Source organism: Epithele typhae (assembly GCF_022376455.1).
Source record: "Epithele typhae strain CBS 203.58 chromosome Unknown BXZ73scaffold_44, whole genome shotgun sequence".
Classification (NCBI taxonomy): domain Eukaryota; kingdom Fungi; phylum Basidiomycota; class Agaricomycetes; order Polyporales; family Epitheliaceae; genus Epithele; species Epithele typhae.
Genome location: NW_025954235.1, coordinates 160684 through 180628, shown reverse-complemented (window position 1 = coordinate 180628; position 19945 = coordinate 160684). Strand labels below are relative to the sequence as shown.

General features: G+C 59.2%; 6 protein-coding genes across 6 annotated transcripts; 3 read left to right on the top strand and 3 right to left on the bottom strand.

Moving 5' to 3' along the window:
- Positions 1-694: 694 nt before the first annotated feature.
- BXZ73DRAFT_91419 (calcium-translocating P-type ATPase) lies at positions 695-4519 on the top strand (the record flags this gene model as incomplete). The annotated part of the gene is made up of 12 exons (XM_048025966.1): positions 695-898; positions 949-1350; positions 1409-1660; positions 1699-1969; positions 2083-2173; positions 2226-2338; positions 2400-2824; positions 2845-2894; positions 2916-2940; positions 2962-3117; positions 3148-4141; positions 4200-4519. 12 exons carry the CDS (start codon positions 695-697, stop codon positions 4517-4519), a joined length of 3303 nt encoding a protein of 1100 aa, XP_047875402.1.
- Positions 4520-5411: 892 nt separating this feature from the next.
- Positions 5412-7119, bottom strand: BXZ73DRAFT_50878 (SET domain-containing protein; the record flags this gene model as incomplete). The annotated part of the gene is made up of 7 exons (XM_048020521.1): positions 5412-5537; positions 5597-5707; positions 5768-6373; positions 6429-6465; positions 6521-6684; positions 6741-6927; positions 6989-7119. Coding segments are annotated over 7 exons (1362 nt in total), but the record flags the coding sequence as incomplete, so codon positions are not given.
- An 824-nt stretch (positions 7120-7943) lies between these two features.
- BXZ73DRAFT_79430 (uncharacterized protein) lies at positions 7944-12599 on the bottom strand (the record flags this gene model as incomplete). Its single annotated transcript, XM_048023082.1, has 14 exons — positions 7944-8696; positions 8784-8966; positions 9064-9148; positions 9357-9608; positions 9797-10051; positions 10221-10398; positions 10678-10810; positions 10899-10981; positions 11132-11266; positions 11301-11469; positions 11536-11818; positions 11885-11886; positions 11961-12183; positions 12247-12599. 14 exons carry the CDS (start codon positions 12597-12599, stop codon positions 7944-7946), a joined length of 3087 nt encoding a protein of 1028 aa, XP_047875400.1.
- A 662-nt stretch (positions 12600-13261) lies between these two features.
- BXZ73DRAFT_103792 (uncharacterized protein) lies at positions 13262-13824 on the top strand (the record flags this gene model as incomplete). The annotated part of the gene is made up of 3 exons (XM_048015691.1): positions 13262-13443; positions 13498-13711; positions 13774-13824. The coding sequence occupies 3 exons, from the start codon at positions 13262-13264 to the stop codon at positions 13822-13824; spliced, it is 447 nt and encodes a 148-aa protein (XP_047875399.1).
- Positions 13825-16616: 2792 nt separating this feature from the next.
- BXZ73DRAFT_16224 (kinase-like domain-containing protein) lies at positions 16617-16910 on the top strand (the record flags this gene model as incomplete). Its single annotated transcript, XM_048017529.1, has 1 exon — positions 16617-16910. A coding segment is annotated over one exon (294 nt), but the record flags the coding sequence as incomplete, so codon positions are not given.
- A 1108-nt stretch (positions 16911-18018) lies between these two features.
- Positions 18019-19425, bottom strand: BXZ73DRAFT_50877 (glutathione S-transferase; the record flags this gene model as incomplete). Its single annotated transcript, XM_048020520.1, has 9 exons — positions 18019-18075; positions 18134-18224; positions 18283-18362; positions 18420-18583; positions 18641-18834; positions 18887-19034; positions 19095-19151; positions 19215-19247; positions 19305-19425. The coding sequence occupies 9 exons, from the start codon at positions 19423-19425 to the stop codon at positions 18019-18021; spliced, it is 945 nt and encodes a 314-aa protein (XP_047875397.1).
- Between the last annotated feature and the right edge of the window lie 520 nt (positions 19426-19945).

Sequence of the window (19945 nt, the reverse complement as noted above, 5' to 3'; positions counted from 1 at the left end):
GGAGCGTGAAGCGCCGGGGATGTCACACGTGACCATCGACCCACATGTAAGGCCGGCCAATGCCGACGGCCGTGGACCTGGCGGCTATAGAGACAAAAACGACCCCGGCGCCGATGATACCCAACTTCGAGGTCTTGCCTCATGTCTCAATCTTGAATCCCACCTTCATCATCCTACCACTATGTGCACTTCAACGGCATGCAAATCCGCTCGGGTCGTGAGGCGCAGCTGGAGATGTGCTGTTTTCCCCCTTGTGACTTGGCCAGTAGTCGGCATGCGATAACACGGTGAGTTCTGGGTTCGCTGAAGCTTTCAACGCGTCATCTGTATACCATTTCCCAAAGAATTCCCCGTGTGCCTCGGCCCCTCGCAGCGGCGTACCGTAACGAGAAGCTGTGCAGCCAAGGCAACATCCTAAGCCGCCAAGCATGAACATGCATTAGGCCCCAGCCTGCGTGAGGTCCCTTAGATCTCATGCTTCTGGCTTCAGGTACGCATATATCCTGCTTCAGCTGGTCTGGCGACACTCGAGCAGTAGAATCTGCACGGGAGAACGGACGAGTGATAACGCAAAGGCGCCTACACAAGGTGAGGGGATTCTCTTAGCTGCGGAACTTCCAAGTCTTGGCTCACGTCTTGGGACCCCACACAGGGATATAAGCCCAGGTCGCTGCCCCAAGCCGTCGACCCATCTATGGTTCATCCCCCTGCCGGTAGCGTCTCGACTGTACCCTCAGAAACCACGTCTGAAGACCTCACCGTCCCTGCCGTACCTCCATCGACAGACTTGGCGACCTCATCTCTCTCACTCTCTGGCTCCCGCCAGACCACCATCACGTCCCCTGTGCAAACGCATGTAAATGTCCCGAAGATCCTCTTCCCGCAAACCGGCGACGCCGTGGGGGGCTGCTCTCCTGCTTCGGCCTTCGCCCCACTTCCAACTTCCAGAGCGCTAGTCCTGCCTCGGGGGTCACTCCCGACGTCGACGTCGACCCGGAGCCGTTCTCCTTTCTGCCCTCTCAGCTCGCTCAGCTCATCGACACCAAGGACATCGACAATCTCTGCGCCATGGGTGGCGTCAAGGCCCTCCTTCTCGGACTCGGCACCGACGGCGTGCGTGGTCTCATCGGGAGCCCTGATAACCCGCTAGCAGTCCCCGTCGAACCGGGGCCTCTTTCACTCCCTTCTACCGCCAAATTTGACAACGGTGCTCCCCACCCTACCACCGGAGGCGCCACGGTGGCGTCTCTCGCGGACCGAGCCAGGGTCTACGGCGTAAACGCGCTCCCTCCCCGCCCGGCCAAGAGCATCTGGAAGCTGATGTGGGACGCATACAATGAGAAAGTCCTCGTGAGTACCTCATATCCCCCGCTCTGCGTCACATTCCAACCCACGACCCACCGTCCAGATCCTGCTCTCCGTCGCCGCCGTCATCTCTCTCGCGCTCGGCCTCTTCCAGGACTTTGGGCCTGGGCGCGACCCGGACGAGCCCGCGGTGGAGTGGGTCGAGGGCGTCGCGATCATGGTCGCGATCGTCGTCGTCGTGCTCGTCGGCTCGCTCACGGACTGGCAGAAGGAGCGCCAGTTCCGCGTGCTCAACGCGAAGAAGGACGAGCGCACCGTCAAGGTCGTCCGTGAGGGCGTGGAGCGCCTCATCGACGTGCATGACGTCCTCGTCGCGACGTGGCCCTGATCGAGCCCGGCGAGATCATGCCGTGCGACGGCGTGTTCCTCTCCGGCCACAACGTGCGCTGCGACGAGTCGGGCGCGACGGGGGAGAGTGACGTCATCAAGAAGATGAAGTACGAGGATTGTTTGGAGCTGCGCAAGACGCTCGACCACGACGAGAAGGACGCCTCTCCGCATACCGACTGCTTCCTCATCAGTGGTAGCAAGATCCTCGAGGGCGTAGGTTCGTATGTTGTCATCGCCGTCGGGCCTCGTTCGTTCCATGGGCGCATCATGACCTGTACGTATGCTTGTCACTCCGTATGCACCTGGCTCTGACGGGACATTGCCAGCGCTCCGCGACAGCACTGAGGATACGGCCCTTCAGCGCAAGCTGAGCATCTGGCCAACAAGATCGCCGTCGCGGCTCACTTGGCGGTTTGATGCTCTTCATCGGGCTGCTCATTCGATACTTCGTCAAGATCGGCACTGACACACCCCACATGTGCGGATTTTCGCTATCGTCTCTGACGGTGTATCGCTGACGTCCCTTGTAGGAGCCCCAGCCAAAAAGGGTTGGCTTTCGTGGACATTCTCATCTTGTCCTTCACCCTCGTCGTCGCCTCGGTTCCGAAGGTACGCCCATCGGTCGCGCTGTCTCGAAGCATGCGTTCTAATCCATCGTTAGGTTTACCCTAGCCATCGCGCTCGCCCTGGCGTTCGCCACCAAGCGATGACACGCGAGAACCTTCTCGTCCGCGTCCTAACTCCTGCGAGACCATGGGAACGCCAGCGTCATCTGCAACCGACAAGACCGGCACGCCTCACGCAGAACGCCATGACCGTCGTGGCGGGCACCGTCGGCGGCGACCTCGTCTTCGTCCGCGATCTGGCCCAGAATCCCGAGCGCGCCAAGCCGACGCCACCACCCTCGCGCCCCGTCGAGCTCCATCCTCAGCGGCGCGCTTCCTCCTCCGCTTCGCGCCCTCCTCAACGACGCCATTGCGATCAACTCCACCGCGTTCGAAGATGCGGACGCAACCAGCGGACTCCCGTGTTCGTGGGCAGCAAGACGGAGACCGCACTGCTGGCGATGGCGCGCGACTTGGGATGGCCCGCTACAAGGCGTTCGGGAGGCGGTGGAGACGCTGCAGGTGTTCCCGTTCTCCAAGCGAGCGTAAGGCGATGGGTGTCGTGGTGCGTCTTCCGGGAGGTCGCGCGCGACTGTACGTCAAGGGCAAGCGAAGTCCTCGTCGCGGTGTGCGCACGCCGGTTGTTGTCACGGAAGGCGAGAATGTGGTCACGAAGATCACCGACGAAGACGATCGGGCACAGATCTTGGAGAGCATCACGTCGTACGCGTCGCAGACGCTTCGCACCATCGCTGTATGCTATCGAGACTTGGAAAACTGGTCACCCAGGGCCGACGAAGTATGTCACCCCATCCTTGTTGAACGCCCTCTCTGACCATTGTTTTAGGTGTCGTGGACGGATCTCGCACGCGATCTCACGCTCGCTGGCGTCTTCGCTCTTGAGGACCCTCTTCGCCCCGGCGTTCGCGAAGCGGTGGCAGACTGTGCCCGCGCAGGCGTCCAGGTCAAGATGTGCACCGGCGACAACATCCTCACCGCGCGCTCCATCGCTACCCAGTGCGGCATCTTCACCCCCGGCGGTATCGTCATGGAGGGCCCGCGCTTCCGCGCGCTGTCAGACACCGAGCGCCGCGCGACCGTGCAGCGTCTCCAGGTGCTCGCGCGCTCGTCGCCCGAGGACAAGCGCATCCTCGTCAACACCCTCAAGGAGCTCGGCGAGATCGTCGCGGTTACCGGCGACGGCACCAACGACGGCCCCGCGCTCAAGGCCGCGCACGTCGGCTTCTCGATGGGCGTCACGGGCACCGAGGTCGCGAAGGAAGCGTCCGACATCGTCCTCATGGACGACAACTTTGCGTCGATCGTCAAGGCCATCGTCTGGGGCCGCGCGGTCAACGACGCGGTGCGCAAGTTCCTGCAGTTCCAGGTCACCCCCACGTTCACCGCCGTCGTCGTCACCCTCGTCTCGGCGCTCGCGGGGACGGACTTCGAGGAGAGCGTACTGAGCGCGGTGCAGCTGCTGTGGGTCGCGATCGTCATCGACACCTTCGCCGCGCTCGCGCTCTCGACGGACCCGGCGACGCCGGACATGCTGGACCGCAAGCCGGAGCGGCAGGACGCGCCGCTGTTCACGGTGAACATGCTCAAGCAGATCCTCGGGCAGAGCGCGTACCAGGTCGCAGCGATCCTCGTGTTCCACTTCCGCGGGGACGCGCTGCTCGGGTTCCCGCCGCACGACCTCCGCAACGACACGCTCGTGTTCAACGCGTTCGTGTTCGCGCAGATCTTCAACTCGTTCAACTGCCGCCGGCTCGACCGCCGGTACAACATATTCGAAGGCGTGCTCAGGAACCCGTGGTTCATGGGCATCACTTTCGTCGGTACGTCTGCCCGCCTCACCGTCCTCGCCCGCCGTCCACGCTCACGGTGCCCCGCCAGAAATCGTCGTCCAGATTCTGATCATCTTCGTCGGCGGCGACGTCTTCGCCGTCACGCGCCTCAACGCTCGCGAGTGGGGTATCTCCCTCGCGCTCGGCATCGTCTCGATCCCGCTCGGCGCGCTCATCCGCACGGTCCCCAACGCCCCTTGCGAACGCGCTTTCAAGACGCTCGGGCTGTACCGCGAGCCCACGTTGTTGCCGACCAACCAGCCCAGCCTCGACTTCGCGCACGACCAGCTGACGAGCCGGCTTGGGGCGTTCCGGGCGCTGCGTGGGGGCCGCTTGCATCGCCGTGGGTCGTCAAAGGGCGTGGTGTGAGTTTTTTCTTCTTTTTTCGTTTCTGGCTGCGTCGAGGGTCGTGTGGCTGATGTGTGGCTGGGAACGCAGGTCGAGCGTGTTTGCAATGCTTCCGACGCTCGTCGGAGCGCATATCGTTGGGCCCCGTGGACCGGCTTCGGTGGACTCAGACACGGAGGTGGTAGATAACGGCGAGGCCATGGCACGCTCTAAGGGCACGAAGACGCTCGCACAAGCAAAGTGTGATTGGTATGCACGCAGCGAGTAGACGACGCTGTAATGATCTCCACGTAACCGAACACGAACCTTGATGTCAGAGAATGCGCGCGGCTAGAAATGCCGCACCTGTACTCCGTACGTACGTAGGATATAAATGCTTGACCCTCCCCCGAATAAAGACGCCCCTGCCTCACACGCATCGCTCTTCGCTCTTCGCCCGCACGGATCCCGCGAAGCAGAAGCGTGACGCCCTATGCGCGCTCGACCTCTCCCAGGGGTGGACATCAACTCCTGCAGCCTGCTTCCCCCGCCACGACGTCTCCGACCCGCTCTCTTCCGTAACCTCGTTCGCGCCGCGCGTTGGTCCAGCGGGACGCGTGCCACGCGCGGCGGCGCGGCGAACCGCGCGTGGCACGGCGAAGCACGCGTTCCCGGAACGGGCGATGCGGCTGCTGAGCGTTGTGAGGGTATTGAACGAGAATAGTCCCAGCTGCAGCGACTGCAGCGGTTGTGGGTCAAGTAGATGGATGAGGCCCGGGGAGAGAGACTGAGAAGTCGGGGAAGTTGGCGAAGTATTTGGATCTGGAGGATGTTCAGCGGAAGGCGGGGCGAGGGGAGTGCTTCCAGAAAGGCGGAGTGTGTAGCTCGGTCGTCGTTATAGGGTTACGTCCGCATCGGCGGCAGAATCGGACCTTCAGAGTCGACCGAGGAGCATTGCGTGGATGTCTTGCCATTGCGCTGTACACGTTTCGATGATCGCGCGCTCCCCTAGCACATAGTGTAGTGCCAGTCTCGTCTTCGTACGATGTGGCGGAAGCGCCTGTCAGGCACGGTGAGCTCATAAAGATCTACGTGGAAGTGTAGGATAAGTATACGCACGTCAAGCTCAAGCCCCAGATCTTCTGCGCTGCGACCCTGTCCAATTACGCCTAGACGGGATTTAAACAGGTCCAGTAGAGTATGTGCCATTGCGACTAGATCTTGAATGATCTGGAAATACACCAGCTCGTCAACCTCTACAGTCCTTGAAGAAGCGCTTAATGAACCCACCGTGCCGCCCCCAGCATGACGCTCGCTTCCGAGAATCTCGTCGTCATCACGAGACGGTTCCTCTTCACCGTCCTGAAGCGCAGAGCATAGCGCCAATATCCGCTTGTGGATATCCACATCTACGCTGGAAGGAGCGAGGACCTCGTTCACAGCCCAGATGAGAAGCCCGATAGAAACCTGCGCGTCGCTGTCGATGCTGAGAGAAGGACGAGCTCCGCGCTGTTCGTCCGGGAAGTACACGAGGTCGGAATCTTCGAGGATGCGCTTCGCGTCTTCTCTCGCTGCGTCGCACGCGTCCCTCCACCGTCTTTCTTCATCGGCGACATCGAAAAAGTCCGAGCCTGGCCAGCCAAAGGTCACCACATCCGTCTCCCCGCCGTCGAGGATAAAGCCGTATCGAGCTAGCAGCGCGGCGTTTCCCAGAGACGCTCCGTAGGTGTTGAAGACCTCTTCCCCCGCTCCGATGGAGCGTACGGTGACCATGTCGACGGTGTCGGCCTCGGTAGGAACGTTGTGAACAGCGGTGGAGCGATGATCATTCGAAGAGTCATCGTCGTGCGCACACTCAGAAAGCGATCCACAGTGAGGGCAGACGTCGTATTCGCTCTGGGTACGGATGGTTAGAACGTGAGACGAAAGAAAAGCGTGAGTGATTACGTACGGCTAGTTGTACGTGATTGTCGTGAGTATGGTTAAATCTGCGCAAGAATGGTGAGAAGCCGCTAAAAACCCTCGAGAGACGCCAAAGCTTACGCGTCGGCGAGGGGTACCATAGACAGGCCATGGTAAGCGTCAACCAAGAATGCGCGAGATGAGACGAGGGAGTATGCGTGGAGGAAGCCGCGTAAATGTGGCTCATATCCAAGTTTTCTCAAAATCGGGGCCACGTCAGAGATGTAGTATTGATCGATCTCGTCCTGAGTCAACGTACTCGTCAGTGTACCGTCTGGTGTGTAGAAGTAGAGACGCTTACAGTGAGAGAAACGCCCTCTGCGTCACTCAGCTCGCGATGTACTTCTGTTCCCTCCAGCCATCGCAGGGCTTGCTGTGTGTCGTCGTCCGGGAACGCTTCTCGATGGGCCCAGAGTCGGGCAATGGGGACGATATCCGAGGGCAAAGATTGCAGATACCCGTGCCATCGCGACTGATCACCTATGATCCTGTGCAGCCGCTGCGCATGTGAGTATACAGGAATACATGGAGGCCCCGTGTATGACTTACATTTCTGAGTAAAGTGCGAAAGAGAGGGCCAATGTTGCGGCGTGGCCGTAGGGGACCCACGGGATGAGCGAGGTCAGCGAGCATGTGCGGACCGACAGAATGGCAGCCTTGGGAATTGTTGCAACTGTTTTATAGTTTCAGAGAGATGACCGGTGGTGTGAAGTGTAGTACGCGCCTCGCGATGGGTGAGCGATGAAAGAAGAGCTGATGACGGACACCCCGTTGCCGCTGGAATGGATCACCATGGTGCCCTCATTGCGGATGCCACACTGCTCCATCCACGACTCAAAGGCTCTCACGTCCATGAATTTGCGCGAAGAGCTGATTCAGAGTGGGATGAAACGAGGAGGAAGAGGCAGTGGACGAGTCACGAGGCCTCGTAAGTACAGAGTCACGGCGTGATCACTGGTCACGCTTAGAAGCACCGAAAACGTGACAGCCGCCAATGCTATCATGTCACCCCGCGACTGGGCACATGAATTGCGCCCTGGGCCTTTGCCATGTTGCTCAGGCCCCTGACCACCGTCCCTCATCCTTTTTTATGAGCGCCTTTTGGTACAAAGCGATCCTAGTGCGTGTAGAAGAACCCAGACGACCCTCGTAAGTGGCGCGCTTTTGTATCCCATGTTCATCATCACGAAATAAGGCTGTTTGCGGCTCGATCCGCGGATGATCCGGATCCGAACCCACGGATCATGTGACATTTTCGGCCTTGATCCAGATCCGCACAGCTCAGAGCCGCTGGAAGAGCCGGAGCCGCGCGACCCGGAGCCGTGATCCACGGGTCGAGCCACAAACTGAGCTGCAGATTGTGGGTCAGTGCGGATCATAGGCTCATACGGATCATTCTCACTGAGTTGTTTAATTTCAGGTCATTCATGATCATTCAAAGCCAGTGGAAAGGTATTTCATTGACAGAATTACTACTTTACAAGCATACAGTAAGATACTACAACTACAATTGGACGAAACGAGCGAGGTGGGCAACCCGAGGCATGCGCGAGGCGGGAAAAGCGGGCACGATACACGGGTGACATGGGCGATGCAAGGCAGGCGGGCGACATGGGCGACATGTGGCGCTGAGGACAACGCGGAGGACAAGGGATAGGCGGCGAGCAGGGCCGCGACCCGCGGGTATGGGCGAGGTGGGCGAGGTGGAGAGGGCGATGCGGAAAGGACGATGGGGTGTGGCGAGGGTGACGCGAGCGGTGCCGGAACAGGTGGGCGGCGCGGGCGATGCGGACGAGACGGGCGATGCGGGGCCAAGGCGGGGGCAAGGCGAGCGCGCGACGGGTGACACGGGCACGACGCGGGTGCAAAGCAGATGACGACGCGGGCGAGACGCAGGCGAAGTGGGTGAGGTGGGCGATGGTGGGTTAGGGGGAGGTGGGTGAGGACAAGGTGGGTGATGCTTGCGGCTGAGGGCGACACGGACGGGGTCGGTGGCACGGATGATGCGGGGCAGGCAGGGGACAGGGCAGGCGGGGGACGGGGCAGCGGGTGCGGGCGAGGTCGGCGATGGGGGAGCAAGACCGGCGAGGTGGGAGACTTGCTCGAGGTGGGTGACGAGGGAGACGTAGGCGGTATGGGCAAAGTGGCAACGACGTGGGCAAGGCCGGCGAGCGCGAGGTGGACGAGACGGCGGCAGCGACTCGGCGAGGCAGGGCAAGACGGGTGGAGTGGCTGACGTGGGCGTGAGGCGCAAGAGCTAGGGCGAGGGCGGTCCAGGGAGCAAGTTGCGGGTGCTCCCAGCGCGGGAGAGCGGAAGGCAATGCGGGGACAGCGGGGAACTCACCAGGGCGCGCACGAATGCGATGACAGAGGTTGGGCGATGCGGGCGACGCGAGCGACGTCGGTGACGCGGACGACGTGACGCGGATTTGGCAACGCGGGGGCGGTTGAGAGGCGGAGTAGGCGAGGCGGAGTGGACTAGCGCAGCGCGGGCGAGCGCGAGCGCGAGACGGGCGCGCCCGTTGGCCTGAGCGTGGCCGGAACCTGGAAGGGGGAGACGACGAGGGGAAGAGAGGAGGCGGGAAGAAGTCAAGCACTCACCAAAGGAGGCCGCGGGAGCTCACCGCGATCTCATGACTCAACTCCCAGGCTTGGGAACGGCCGCGCGAGATGACGCCTGTGGACGGGGAGAGGAGGAGGCCTGAGGGGCTGCAGGTAGGACGGGCAAGCCGCGCGTAACGCAGCGTTCGAGTCCGAACATCGCCCGATTGGGTCGAATTCCCGCGGGCAGACGAGGACGAGGGCCGTCCAGGGAGCGGGTTGGAGGCATTGCCAGCGCGGGGGAGGGGGAGGCGACGCGGGGAGCAGTGTGGGCGGTGAGGACTCACCAAGGAAGATCGGGGCCGCGGGAGCTCACCGCGACCCCAGAGAACGGCCACGCACGCGTGCGGGATGACGCCGTGTGGGCGGAGGATCCGGCCACGCGGGGCAGATGTGGGCGACGCGGGCGAGACGCGAGACACGGGCGAGACGGGAGGTGCGCGCGAGACGGGAGGTGCGCGCGAGACGGGAGGTGCGCGCGAGACGGGAGGTGCGCGCGAGACGGGAGGTGCGCGCGAGACGGGAGGTGCGCGCGAGACGCGTGGCGCTGAAGACGACGCGGAGGTACCTGGTGGTGAGCGACGCGAGGCGAATCCGAGGAGGAGGGCAGGGACGTGGGGGAAGAGGCAGAGGGTAGCGCAGGCGGAGGAGACAGAGGGCAAAGCGCGGGACGAGGAGGACGAAGGCAAGGCGGGGGCAAGGCGGGGGATCGCGAGAGTGTGAGCGCGAGATGGGGAAGGACGCGGGAAAACTCACCAGAGGAGATCGGGGCCGCGGGAGCTCACCGCGACCCCACGGCACAGCTCCTGGGCTTGAGGCCTTGAGGACGGCGGCGCGCGCACACGCGACGATGCCGTGCGGACGGAGGGTGGAAGGCAAGCGGAGGAGGAGTGAGAAGAGGGGGCGGGATGACGGCGAGCAAGTGACGCGCGAGGCCCGCATTCGAATCCGAACACTGCCCGATCGGGACGAATTCCCGCGTGCAGACGCCGGATGCAGGCGCCAAAAGCACTCGAAATGACAGAAAATAGTATTGTATTAATATCTCAGTCGCTTTTGCACCAAATCACACACATGTTATATCGCTAGAAAGCTGCTTCAAATGGCTTTCGAATGACATATCTCACATAGTATAAATACGCATATTTATTGAGAGTCTGCGGATAATCCGTGGATCGACCCGCAGATCCGCCAATTTTCAGCCCCCTTGATCCGGAGCTGCAGGGAGCCGGAGCCGGAAAGAGCTGGAGCCGTCCGGCTCATGATCCCCGGCTCACGGCTCCGGATCATTGCGGGTTTACCCGCGAAGTGAGCCGGAGCTGCAAACAGCCTTATCACGAAACGCGCCCGGACCAGAACTACAGATGGTCGCGGCAGGTCATGTGCAGTCTGTGGAGATCATCCCATTCTTTGTCGAACGGACAGTGTCAATTTATGACAGAAAATCGTCATGGTAGAACGGGACCGAGCATCCCAGGCAGGGGTGATGAACAGATACGAACATTCGTAAGGGGATGAATGATAGGACGTTATCATGGCTGGGCTTCGCACAGTTCAGAGCATGGTCACCACCTAGGCGTAGCTTGATCCAGAGTTATCATTTGTACGTGAGAGATAGAACGGTCCCGGTCGCCTACCCGGGTCGGGCTGAGCAGGGCCGGTCATTGCCTCGGGCCGAGATGAACAGTGCCGATCATCTGCTGGGGACACCATGTTCGATGATGAACATGTTTTCTGAGAGTGGTGATCTAGCCTGAGCGTACAGATGATCTGAGATGGGGTGCACAGTGATCATTGCTGAGGTACAGTATGATCATGGCCGGTTCGTGGCGCAGGGATGAGATGACCGTGAGCGCACTTCGAAACGACCATTTCCTGGTGGTGCAATGCCACGAAAAGACCAATTCAGATGCACTGAAATGTTTCGCTGTTGCAGATCGACTGCAAACGCCCATAAATGCGTGAAATCCAGTATTATTCACGTCTATACAGTATGGTAGGTACAGTATGGATGAGAAACGATAACGGCGGAGTTGTAATCAACGGGTGAGCACCTGCGCCTCGCCCGCGCCTCGCCCGCGACTCACCCACACCTGCTCCGGATGGTGCCATGCGCATCGCCGTGTAGTTCATGGGGCGACCAGTGGCAGGGCGAGTTCATCTCAGAGCGCGACGACGCCCCAACGAACTTGAGCCGACGGCAGAGTTCGTCGCACGCGCGACACGCTAGTGGAACGACACCATGAGTCGCACGACACACGCAGCACGCGGCGGTGCTGCGCTTGTGGAAGCCGGCCACGCAGAGCGACGAGGACGAGGATAAGCCAGCTGATCGGGACGCTGACGCCGGTGTTGCTGAGTCGGAGCCGGTAGGTGCGTGGGGGCAGGGGCGTGCTCGTCAGTAGCTCGAAAAAATACTCGACTCGCATCTGGCAGCAGCACGGAAAGGTGTCAGCAAGACTGGACAAGCGCGAGGGGGAGCCCGGCCTGCTCACATGGCAGCAGCACGGAAAGGTTGGGCTAGCACGGAGCCGCCGCGCGCCTTTCGACGTCCTGCCCGGTGAGAGGGGCTCGTGTGGCGCGTGCCGCAGGCTCATCGGGTGACCGTCAGGCCTCAGGGGTCGTGGTCCCAGGCTGTAGCGCGGCGGAGACGCGTCGGGACACGGGGAGCACGTCATGGTGTGCGCGCGCGCCCCGGAGGGTACACGGTGGTGCGCGCGCGCACTTCCCGGAGGGTGCGCGGCGGCTGGGCGAGCAGGAGCGATGTCCCATTGGCGACTAGATTCAGGGAAACGGGTCAGCAGCGTTGGAATAACGGGAAGGGCCCACGGGCCGAATGCTCACCGCTGTTAGACTAGCGTCAAACGCAGGGTGAGTTGGGGTGGGTGACTGGGGCGGGATAGAGAACGGGGAGACGCACGGTGTTGTCGAAGTTTTCGCCGAGGGAGACCGTGGCAGCGCTAATGACACCTCTGAGGTTGAAGATGAACCAGAAGATGGCGATGAACGTGCCCTTCTGCTGCTCGGCGGGGTAGGCGAGCAGCAGGGAGCCCAGGGCGGTCCAGAGGAAGCCGGCACTGATGCCGAGGTACGCGCCTGCCGCGATAACGAACCCGCCGACACCATGGTGAATGTTGTATGCCCTGCGCGTGGTGAGCGGGGCGGAGGAGGAGACGCACAGGTAGGAGCCAATGTAGAGCGCTTACCTAGTCGTGCCGAGGAGGAGCGTGAGCCGTGAGCCGAGCACATTGTTGATTGACCTATCCCTCGCCGCAGTTAGTCCCCAGCCCTCGCTCGACGACGCGCACGGTCTACCTCCCCTCCCCTGAGTTGTGCGCAACTTCACATAGTGTGTACGCGGACGTGGTTGGATGGACGCGATAGGAAGGGGAGAAGAGGGAGAAAACGCCAGATAAAGAATGACGGGCGTACTCGAAGAAACCGACAAGCTAGGAGGAGTGTTGCCGTTGGGATGAGTCCGTTTGGGCGCGTAGCCCAAAGCTGGCCCATCAGTGGTGCGCTGTGCAAGTCGAGGTTTCTTGCGTGAGGTGCTGGCCATGGTGGTGATATAGAGGGAGGCAAGAGGGAGGATTGGGATGGAGAGGAATCAATTCAAAGCTGAGGAGCTGAGGGCATCAGCACTTTCCGTGGCGGAGAGTATCGTGAGGCTGAGGTACTGTACAGTGGCGGATTTAAGGTTGAAACTCCCCCAGAGGCATTTCGTTGGGGACGGGTATAGAAGCTATTGACGTATAGAACGAACGAATAAGCAGGCAAATATTGACATGAGAGGAACGAGAAAGAGGGGCCGTCTAAGCGCACACGCCCGTCTGCGTTGCGCGCGCGGGCAGGCGCTAATTCTGCTGAACGGCTCTTCTCCGACTCGCACTCTCACCCTCCACACCGCTGCATCCGAAGCCGAAGCGGGTGCGCCAGATCGTGTGCGTTACACGGGAAGCGTTATGTAGACCCCGCGGACGATCTGCATACACAGAAGAGGATGATTGGCCGGTGAGTCTTGCGTTTTTGGAGACGTCTCGTGTGTGTATGCCCTTGCAAGGTGGCCTCGCCGTCGCCGGCGATTATGCGCCCACAGCTTGAACAAGTCCTGGGCCGTTTTGAGAAGGAGGCAAGGAGTTATTGGTGCGTCTTCCCACCGCTCGCGGCTCGCTATCCCCCTCTAATCTTGAACTCGGTGCTTCAAATAGTGCGTGGTCTCCCATGTCCGACACCGTGCCTTTCACGTATCCACAACAATATGCGGGATGGTGGTTCATCACGGCCCCAAATCGTGGTCGGGCCCAGCGCACCATGTGGGTTCTCAACAGGTTCGCGGTCGCTGCCACTTCCTCCGCGAGTGTGAAGGCTGTGGCGCGGTATGGCCCACAGTTCCGCTACGTTGAGTCCCCTGTGTGCTCTCCTCTCGCCGTGACCCCAGCTCACCGACATCATTGCAGGGCCCGGGTTTACACGTCCCCGCGCACGCGCACGCGCCGGCCGCGCCGGCCAGCGATCCACCCCCAGGCGTGCGGGAAGGGCAAGCCTCTGCAAGCCTGTGATCATCATTATCAGCCCCCACGGTGCGAACATGGACCGCAGGTGCCGCGCATGCCGTCGCTCGCGCGGCCGCAGCACGCGAGCCAGAGGCCAGCGTTCCTCACGCCGTTTGAGGTGTTCTATGATGCGCGTACGCTCAAGGGCTGGCTACACGCCGAACCGCTGCGCTCACACAGGCGCCGCAGCGGCAGCAGGAGCACATCGACGAGCTCGTCAGCCCGTGGTAGAGCGCTGGCTGGGCCCTTTCCTGCCAGTGATTCAGGTCTTCCGCCGTTCCACGCCCTCTGTCTCTCGTAATACCCTGTATTCATTCACGCATGTTCTCTCCCCCTGTTCTGCCAATTTTATCTGTGCTTCAGTCCTTGTCTTGGTCAACCTCCGCTTATCAAAGCCTCTTCTGCATCTCATAGATGAATCTGCGCGCGAGCATGCTGCCTGTAGTAGCACTTGCAATTATAAACTGTAGTGATTGCAAGTACGACATTGACTAAGTTTTGGCCGCTCTAAGAGATGCCGCATCCATTGGCGAAAGGATCGGGGGCCATTCTGGAGCTGAAGAGCGAAGACGCAGGCACAGAGAAGAGGAATCTGTCGTGAAGCAGCAGGCAGGCAGCCCAAAGGGCCTGCGCGCACGCCGGATCACGTGGTATCTGGTACTTCCCGGCCACCGGGGCTTGATCAGCAGCCGATCGTCAAATGCTCGTTCACTGGTAATCTAATGCTCTCACGACGGACAGCCGAGGGGCGCCGGATATCGGGAAATGTTCATTACCATGTTATTATATGGACGCCTGGGCGAGACTCCGCCAGTAACTCGGAAATGATGAAGGGTACTCAAACCGTTTGTCAACATACGCCTAACATTTCCGCATCTTTGTCAGGTAATCCGGCTGACAACATTTGCGAGTCTCGGAAATGTTGACGTTCAGATCACATGACTACCGTCATATCGCGGCCTCGTGTCCGCCGTGGTACACGAAATCGATCCTAGCATCCCCTGAGTTGTCTGAAACATAAATCCCAGTGCTCGCAAGTGCGGGAACCTGGACATCGGCAGCGTGCACGTGATCTGATCTTCAACATTTCCGAGACTTGCACATGTTGTCAGCCGGATTACCTGACAAAGACCCGGAAATGTTGGGCGCATGTTGACAAACGGTTTTAGTATCCACAAAGTATCCGTCAAAATTTCCGAGTCTCGCCCAGGCGTCGATACAATAACATGTCTGGAAACATTTCCCGCTCTCACACGCCCCTGGGCTGCCCGTCGTGTCTGTACTCAGTGTACCCGCGATCATTTGCACATTAACAGATCTTATAATCGTCAGACAGATTGCAAAATGATCGTACAAATTCAGCTCAAGACGATAGGTGATCACATTTCGTCTACTAGACGAACCATGATCATACTTAAAATCGATGACGAAAACAGTTCATGCCGTGATCAACAGGCGCTTTAGAGATCGGTGCCGTTCTATCTCGTGCGCGTTTCGTGATGATGATGCGCGGGCGGCGTCAAGGTAGCGTTCGAAAACAATACATCACTTGTACTTGCTCCCTGTTCCAGTATCCATGTCCGCATAGGTCCTGACTACGAGCTGCTTCTTATGCTTATCTGGAGTTTTGCACGGCACAACGAAAACCAATCAGGTGAGCACGCCTTGTACAACCTTTTCGTTGCGATTTGCTGACTGCTCCAGCATAGTGCCACTCGCGGACTTTATGTATGTGCTCCCCTTTTCGTTTGTCGTGCGCCGTCACCTCACGCCCTTCCCTCGGTTCAAATGGCGATAGGGTTCACGTTCTGGAAGAAGCTGTCGCCGCCTCGGTGGCGCAAGGCTTCACGACCAGACTCTCCCAGTCGGGACAGGAATGCATCATCGCTGTCCACGTACGTTTAAATTCCGTTTATCTCAGTCTTCAGTGGAATAAAAGGTTTGCACGCAGAAGGCACGACACACCAGCTCAATTCACGCCCGACACATGCCCATCCTCACTAGGACCCATCACGCCCTCTCCTATGAAGCGAGGCATACGATTCGGTTCTCCGAGATTGCCTTCGAACCATCGTGACAAGTCCGCTCACCGGAAGCACGCTTTCCTCATCTCATCTTCACAAGGCACTACTGCGCCGCAGGGAAATGCGATAGAGGGAAAAGAAGTCATCGAGGTCCAAGCATCGGATGTGCCCACTGAGAGCGCCGACGCTCGTACTAGCCATGCGACATGTAGGCTCGGAAACAGTTACAACGTATACGAAACACTGATCGCATTTTCATAGATTCTCCGTCTTCCACTCGTGAAGTAGATGCGGACGATCCCACCACACCTCTCAGCCCCGCCACGCGTACAGAAATCGAGCAAATTCCGCCCCTCCCTTCCTTTTCGCCGCTTGCGCTCACCCCCCGATCTTCGCGGCCTCGAGTTGATCTCTCCAGCAAACCGCTTCCACCAATTCCTGACGACACGTCTCATGATGCCTTCGTGCGTTGTATCCAGCCTGGGATCGCCCACAAGAGTCCTCGCGACCCGTACAACAACCGCCGTAATGAGACCAATGACGTCATATCATATGGTGGGCACCTGTACACCATCCTCGGGACGCTGGCGCAAGGCGGGCTCGCTCGCGTTTTCGCAGCATGCCAAGACTTGAACCGGGTTGTCGCGATCAAGGTTGTGCACAAGTGGCACTATTACCGCCACTATGACCGTCAACGGCTGGTCAGGGAGCTCGACATCATGGCGTACGCAACGAGCGAGAACATTCCATTCTTCGCCCACATCCTCTCAGGCGGAGATGATCCTAATAACCATTACATTGTTATGGTGCGTTGGCCTTTGATGTTCTTGTCCATGCCACCCTCTCTCATGCGTTTCTCAGGACTTGTGCTACGGGGACCTCCGGCACCTGATGGATGCTGGACCGATTGACGGGGAACTAAAGCGACAGATCTGCGCCGAGATGGTATGCGCATTTCAATATCTCAGTTATGCTACGCATCTGATATCGCCCTTGCAGGTCCTCGCGGTGGGGTACCTGGAGAAACACCGCATACTTCACCGAGACATCAAGCCGGAAAACTTCCTCATCACCTCTCCCTACGGCCACATCGTGCTCTCCGACTTCGACTGTGCCAAGCGTGTTGACTCGAACATGTCCGCGTCCGACTTTGAGAGATACATCATTGGCGTCGACGGGACTGCGGAGTACCTCTCTCCTGAAGAACTCAAGGACGAAGATGAGTTCTACTGCCATAAATCGGACGTCTACTCGCTCGGACTGGCTTGTCTCGAGCTGTTCTCAGGAGTGGACGTCTTTCACATGTTCGGCAGACGCAGTGGTCCACCGCCGGAGGAATGGCAGGAATCTCCTTCGAACAGATGGGAAGATCTAAGCCCTCGTCGACGGATGCGATTCGTGCGGGCCCAGCCTCGGGTTCAGGAGCTCCGTATGATAAATGAAGATCACATGGCGCGCGACGGCGACGAGTGGAGGTTGTGCATGAAGGTGCGTGACCCAGGCGCGGTGCGGGTACGTGCGATCGCTGGTCTGATCGCGCTTTCGCAGATGCTGCACCCGGATCTCGAGCGAAGGCCGAGCGGACTCGATCTGAGATTGGATCCGTACTTCTCGGAGGAATACCTTAGAGACGTGCACCACGACGCGTGCTACCCATCCGAGCCTCCTCGACGATGTACGTGCTCTTTTCGCCGTATCCGTACCATATTTCGCGCTCATATTTCTCAGGCAAGCTTCAGATCCGAGGGATCCTTCCTCCTCTCCAAAGACTTAGAACGGAGCCGGACTACCGCGATCTCGGTTTCGAGAAGTGGCACCGCGGCGAGGACGTCGCGGGCTTCGGGTATGGCGCGGACGCTGTGTTCGTACCCATCCAGAACGCCGGACAGACGCCGCGGCTTCAGGTGATCGCCAACGAGAACGCACACAACGAGATGCGAGATGACGACCCCAGAAAGTGGATTCGGTACCATGCGCCCCCGAGACAGGACAGGAAGCCACCGCCTTCGTACAGCGATCTGAACCTCCTTGGGCTGAGCGTTTCGGAGGCGTAAGGAAGCCTTTGTGAGCGTCCGGTGGCTTCCACTCCCGTCCCAGCGATCTTCTCCACGTTGTTTCTTGTTTCACGAACTATCTCTACGACCTGCATATCATAATGTCTTTCGGTAGACACGACACTGTAACGACCCCTCACTGCGTAGCTGAATATGAACTTTACGTTGTATCTTTCACCTAGAGAGATGAGAATCACACAGCGACTCTGAGACTCAAGCACCACCAGAGACATGAACGCTCGAAGGGAGTGGGGGAGTCGCAACGCGGTGACGTTCCGACAACCATATGGGTTCAAGAAGACTGGTACTGTACAAGGGATCGGAGAGAGCGCATGGGACCGTCGAGCTCAAAGAGGGAGAATGTGGGGAAGCGGGCCCATAGGCACGATCGCAGCTGAACCGTTCTGTATGACGTACCGGATAGATTAGACCAGCGCTCGTAACGTCGAAGAGAGCGCATACCTTTGTGTGCGAGTACCCGGCCTTGATGTGGTCGTAATTCGATGTCTCTCTGAACGCGGGTTTGTCGCCCCAGTAGAGCTTACGCAACCACCTGACGAGACCATGGGCGTTAGGAAACTCGATGCGAGACGCGGAACGACACAGCGTACAGGTGGATGGCAGGGTAATCGTGGCGAATGGAGCGAAGGTTGCATTTGAAGAGCGTGTAGTAGGCAACGTCGAAGCGGTTCTGGAGGAGTAGTTGAGCGTCGTCCTCCGGGAGATCATAAGCGAACCGTATACATACAATGGTGACGAACAGCCTGATGTCTGCTTCGGTCAGCTGGTCTCCGACCAGGTACTCTTTGCCAGTGAGAATCTTCTCGAGCCTGTCCAAAGACTCGAACAGAGGGATCATCGCGTCCTCGTAAGCCTTTTGGGAGGAAGCGAAGCCGCAACGGTATACGCCGTCTGCAAAAACAGTTGAGCGATGAGAAACGGCATGCCACCAGTGTTGTCCGAACGTACTGTTAACAGTGGTATATACCCACTCATTGAGTTCGTCGATCTCCTTCCTCAGATGCTCAGGATACAGATCGATGGCGGCCTTGTCGGCAGGCAAGAGATGGTTGAACGCCGAGTTGAAGATGCGGATGAGCTCTGAGCTCTCGTTGTTCACGATAGTCTCCGTCTTTCTGTCCCATAGTGCGGGAATAGTGTACCTGCAGACAATGGTTGGGAATATCCTCTTCATCCTGTTACATCGAGACGCACCTGCCGTCATAGTCGGGCTCCGCCTTGAGGTATATCTCGCGCAGATGGGAAGCGCCAAAGAGGGGGTCATCGTTTGTACCCGGGAATGGGTCAACCTTGGCGAATGGCCAGCCCATCTCAGTCATCCGTGGCGACACGATGACGACATCTAGACGACGTATGTTGTTAGTTCGCAGTATTATCCGAAAGGCCGCCTCGAATAGCTTACCGATAATGTCCTCGAGCCCCTTCAGCTTGCGAGTGATGAGCGTGCGGGTCGCCCAAGCTGCAAGGAGGCTGGTGAGTTACAGCCTATCAAAGCAGCACGAGTGTGAAGCAGATGGCTCACGGCAGCCATAGCCAGCGTAGAGCAGATAACGGCCTACAGCGAAGTGTGAGCTCACAACGTAAGAAAGACTAATAAAAACATCAAGTTGACCTTTCTCGGGCTCGAACTGGCCACCTTTCTCTATGGTGTTTCTGAAGCTGGACGGCTTCCTCGTCCAGGAACCGTCTGCGTTGGTCGTGAGCTTGGTGTGGTCGGCGATCGCAAAAGACATTCCGAGCGAAGCGAGGGGCAGATGGGAGGGTGTGAGGAGTTTAATTCAACCCTTTTATACCTTTCATGACGGAGCTGGAGGGGATTCGTCAGCTGGTCAGTCAGACGTCGGCATTTCCGTTCATAGGATTCAATTGCGACTAGGTCCGACTACGTGTAGGGATCTTGCGAGTTCGTTGAGAAATCCGTCAGTAATTTCCAAAACTCCTGTGGGGTCCTGGGGGGCCTGACCAGGGTTCCCAGGAATCCAGGGATTTCGTTCCGGGCGTCCTTGCGCCCAGGCCGTTTCCGGGCGTTTAGGGTGCCAGGTCGGCCAGTTCAGTCAGGGATTCAGGGATCCGGAAGGTGGGAGGCATATAATTGCATTCATTTTCGCCGACACACTATCGTACATTTAGGCATACAGACGAGGTACAACTGACGAGCGCCGCCCCGCCCCGCGAGGGTTCTCCTCACGGAGTACATCAAGATACAGATCGCGTACGTCGAGCAGGCGTCAACGTAAGGTGCACGCGCCGAAG